Source organism: Carlito syrichta, unplaced genomic scaffold, assembly GCF_000164805.1.
Source record: "Carlito syrichta isolate Samal-C Ts95f unplaced genomic scaffold, Tarsius_syrichta-2.0.1 Scaffold314579, whole genome shotgun sequence".
Lineage (NCBI taxonomy): Eukaryota > Metazoa > Chordata > Mammalia > Primates > Tarsiidae > Carlito > Carlito syrichta.
Genome location: NW_007258675.1, coordinates 5756 through 10688, shown reverse-complemented (window position 1 = coordinate 10688; position 4933 = coordinate 5756). Strand labels below are relative to the sequence as shown.

General features: G+C 42.8%; 1 protein-coding gene across 1 annotated transcript; it reads right to left on the bottom strand.

Annotated features, from left to right (window-relative positions):
- Positions 1-849: 849 nt before the first annotated feature.
- Positions 850-3682, bottom strand: LOC103274171 (T-cell surface glycoprotein CD1e, membrane-associated-like). The gene is made up of 6 exons (XM_008071630.1): positions 3622-3682; positions 2998-3291; positions 2142-2420; positions 1639-1917; positions 1151-1244; positions 850-1024 (listed from the first exon to the last, which is right to left on the bottom strand). Exons 1-6 carry the CDS (start codon positions 3680-3682, stop codon positions 850-852), a joined length of 1182 nt encoding a protein of 393 aa, XP_008069821.1.
- Positions 3683-4933: the final 1251 nt, after the last annotated feature.

Sequence of the window (4933 nt, the reverse complement as noted above, 5' to 3'; positions counted from 1 at the left end):
TTGACACAGACACTTCACATGTTAATATATTCGTTAAATATCCCTGAAGATGCATTAACAGCCCGGTCACTGTGAAGTCTGAGGCACTCATCTGCCTGCTTTATCTCTGGTAAAACACACAAGAAGAGAAGTAGTGTTTTAATAAGAGTACAGTACAAGGATGCAGAGATGTCAGAGAACGAATAGAGTAAGACATCACGTAATTTGAAAACAAATTTATTTCAGTCAACATTTATTAAGAAATATTACACTCAGGCAGAAGCAACTGCATAATTTGTGGAATCAGTGAAAAATAAAAATGCAGTATCTCTTGTTTGACATTTATTAAGAATATCAAGATAAAAACAGTGGTGCATTAAACCTAGCATGGGTCCCCACAGAGCATGAACTCCTGTGCTTCTACACAGGTCACATGCTAATGAAGCTGACCTGAATTCAGGTAAGATTTTTGGTCATGAACAGAGACACAAAAATCTAAATCATACATTCAAACAACTGAGAGAAAACAAAAAAAGGCAAAATCTAAACAGTTACTGTCCTGAATAACAAGCGATTGTGTGTTTATGAAGAACATTTCAATTTTAGGTATACAGAAGAGCTTTCAGTTTGATGACCATGATAAGCTTCTATAAAAAATAACCATTTGAATCGCAGTCTGAAGAATCAATAATGATGAATATGTGGCCAAACCAGAACAAATATTACTGTAAGATGAAAAATATTTCTAAAGGAATGAATATCCTTGCTAGAACAAGCCGTGCTTAAAAAAAAAAAAAAAAAAAGCATATTTTCTTTATTGGACATGAGCTAGGTTTGAGACCCAGACAGGATTTTATGTATTAAGTAAAACTAATGACACCAAAGTTGCTTTAGGCCTATCTTACACTTCTTCAAAAATCTCTTTTTGAGCCATGATTCTTCTGCCAGGCAGAGCTCGTGTCCTGAACTCCTAGTATCCTGGGTCTTGGCTTCCATGGAAACGGCAGGGCTGGGTTCATAGGGGGAGGGAATGTTCTGAGTTGAGCTGTGGGGAAAAAATTAAATTTTAATCTCAAAAAGGGAAATCAGGAACAAAGAAGGAAAGATGAAATGAGGAAAAGGGGGGGAAATGTTGATTAGAGGTTGAAGAAGTAAAAAGCAAGAGACTCACCTCGGTATTTTAAACCATGTGCCAATTATAACCAACATGACCAGGGTAATAGCAACAGTCAAATAGATCAAGATCAGAAGGATGGAGTATCCACCTGGTTGAAGATAAAATAAGGATATCAACTCACAGAATACTCTCTATTAAAGCCATAAAAGACTCTCTAATCCACCACAGATGAGATTTTTCATTCCAAAAGGAGGTTGCATGTGTGTTTTCTAGAGTCCTAACTTCAGTTCACCCCTGAGTCTATGTCTGTGATTTCCCCACTACTTCCTCCACTAAATCATTTTCCTCTCTTAATTTCTCTTTAATATCTCTAATCCTTTATTTCCATTTGCTTAAAATTTAACTGCGGTCATTCTTTACCATTGGTGCTTGGATTCTCCCACTTTTATCCTTCTGGTGACTGACATTTCTACTCAGCTGTTCATCCAAAAGCCCCAGGACAGTCTTCCATAATTTCCCAGCTGTGCCCAGCTCTTTCTCACCCCAGGGGATGATTATATCGTGACCTCTGAGACTGCTGTGCTTCACCCGACAGGACAAGCCAGCCGCCCCTCCAACCGCCACATTCAGGGTTGCTTGGAGATACCATGTCCCATCAGCGTTGGGCAGGACATCCCCTCGCTGAGTGCCTCGTTGCTCCTGCTCACCCCGCATCCACATCACCCACACGGACTTTGGGTAGAATCCTGAGACGTGGCACACCAGCAGCAGACGCCCAGGCCCGGGACTGGGGCCACTGGACAGCCATGCCTCGGGCTTCACTAGGCAGAAAAGGATGGAGAGAAATGAACTTCCCAGAGCTCTGGGATGCAGGTCCCTTAGTAGTTAGAGTAATCACTTCTTCCTCTTTAAGAAACAACGCTAAACCCACATATCTCACCCTCTAGCTTCTCATTATATGTTTCAAAATGAAAACGATTATTGGCAAATTCAAACACAGATATTAAAGCCCTAAGAACAAGAGGGAAGAGAGGATTGGGCTCACCTTGTCGTTCCAGGTCTGACTTCCCTGCTTCAAGGAGGCCTGCCAGAAATCGAGGGCAGGTGTGACCAAGGAGGACCCACACTATTTCTTTAACATCTCGGTATTGATTGAGCACCTTACAGACGTTCTGGGCCCGGCTCCCTGCTCCTGGAGCTGGCTCCCAGGAACTTCCTTGGAAACTCAGGAAATCCAATCCTTGATATGCCCCATTTATGAACATATTTGAGGCCTCCCCAGCATGCATTCTACAGCCAGCCGATATCTGGAGCTCAAAGGGGTCTGAGGGTGAACAAGGAGAGAGAATCAAAATGAAAGGGATGAAAAATAAGTAATTATAGAGAGACAAGAGATTCGAGGGAAGAAAAATTTTCTGGGAAATCATATGGGAGACTAGAGCTTGGATGGGAAAGGAGAAAGAAAATATGGAGATAATAAGCGTACTTTGAAATAATTAATAGAAAGGGGGCAAATGGGAAGGCTGTCAGGACAATGAAAGAGTAGCCTAAAGGAATTAACATAAAAGGATTAAGGTACAGGCCAAGCCAGGTGAATATTCAAGCCAATGAGAAAAGAAGACAAAAACTGGGTGAGAATGGTTGTTTCTGAGCCCAGAATCAATAGACAGAAGATCAAGAGGAAAAAGGCGTTCCAACAAGGAAGAACACAATGGTATAGTCGGGGTATGAAGAGGGGTGAGGGTGGTGTGGAAAGGTGAAACATAGGAGGGAGTGGGAGCCAGAGGACAGGGAACAAGGCCCAAAAGGTTGCATGCTGGTCAGAGCCTATGTACTATTTTCCCCATTAGAATATGGTTGGAGCACTCAAGCAAGTTATCAACTTGGAGAAATGAACTTACATTCAAACTGAAATTGACTGGCAAAGGCCTGCACTACACTAGTAAAGCCATAGAAATAGAACTGGAACAATCTCTGGAAGCGCTTTAGCTCCTCCTTGCTGAAGTCTCCCTGGGACCAGGACCTCAGAAAGCGGATGGTGCCCAAGACACTGTCCCAGCCATGAGTCTGCAGCTCGCCCAGCCAGCCTGAGCCCCGGTTCTTCACCCAGCTGTGGTTGGCAAAGGAGGAGATCTGGAGCATGCGGAAGGAAAGAGGTTCTTCTGCTGGGTGGTGGGATCCCAGAGCCTGAGGGGCTGAAAGAGTGAGGATGACAAGTAGTTAGTGTGTAAAGGGATGGAAGAAGAGATGCCACAGGAAGATGAGGAGCCCAGAAAGGAGAAGAAGTGTGGAGACAATTACACAGGTTGCACAATTTCCAATACCCTCTTCCCCAATCCCCTACCTCAAAATCAGAGACAGAAGCAAAGACTGTGGGCAAGAATTCCCTATTTGAAACTAGTTTTCAAGGCAGACTGCTAGAGCATCCCAGAGGAGCAATGCTTCTTTCCCCTAGGTCCTGTCCAGAGCTTTCTCACTGTCCTCCTGTACCCTACCACAAATCTTTTCACCTGAGCTCTTCTTACCTGCCGTGCTTTCCTCAGGGCCACAAACGCCCTGGAAGAGGAGGAGGAACAGGAGCAGCATTGGAAGTCTGTTGGGGGAAGGATGCTTCTACAAGACACCTCTTCTTAGAACTCAGATATCAGCACCCCACCCCTTGTACTCTCATCTGACTTCCCTTCTGCACAGACATTAAAAACCCTCCTGTAAACTTCCCTATCAAAGAAACCACTCTGCCTCACTTCCTCACAACCTCCCACAGGGTCTCTTGTTTCCCTTCTGTCTCTCTCATTCACTGGCTTCAAGATTTTCTCCCTGCTCTTTTGCGCATCCTCCCAGTCTCTCCTATTGCACCAACTCCTGCAAAAGGAGTCCTGGCCTAGGATAAAGTTTGTGATCTGGTTAGAAAATGTAGTAGTTTTTTTTGACATTGGACAAATCAAATCCACACTTAGGCTGTCAACATTCTCTGTGTAAAGTGATGGCGGTCACTCGGTGATGCCTAGTGATCCATCTAATAATCTCTCCACTCCTGTCTCTCTGAGGTCTTCTCCCCAACCTGTGTGTTGCTTGGCCTCATTTCTCTCTCTCCTTGGTTTTCAGTCTTTTTCTACTGACCCATTATCTTTTCCTCCACGTCTACTTTCACTCTTCCCACTACCTGCCTATTCACTCTGCTCCCTTAGTCTCTTTTCCGAACATAGATACTAAAACTCTCAACAAGATACTAACAACTTGCATCCAACAGTACATTACAAAGAACATTCATCATGACCAGGTAGAGTTCATTCCTGGGATTCAAAGCTTGTTCAACATATACAAATCAATAAGTATAATCTACCACAACACAGTTGTAAAATCAAGAACCAAATGACTATCTCAATAAACAAAGAAAAGGTGTTTTATAAAATCCTAAATCCCTTCCTGACTGAAAACCCTCAAACACCTAGGCAGTGAATAAAATTTCCTCAAAACAATAAGAGTCATCTTATGATAAACCAGAAGCTGACATCACACTTAATGGGCAGAAACTAGAAGCATCCACCCTAAGAACTGGAACAAGACAAAAATGTACAGACTCAACACTCCTATTCAACTTAGTTTTAGAAGTCTTAGCCAGAGCAATGAAGCAAGAAAAAGAAATTAGAGCTATCCAAATAGGAAAACAGAAAGCCAAGTTATCTCTCTTTGCAGATGTTCTAATTCTATACTTAGAAAACTCTATGGATTCCACCCAAAATCCCCTAGCTCTGATAAATGACTTTGGTAAAGTCTTGGGATACAAAGTCAATGTGCAAAATGCAAAAAATCAGTTGCATTTCTATACACCAACAA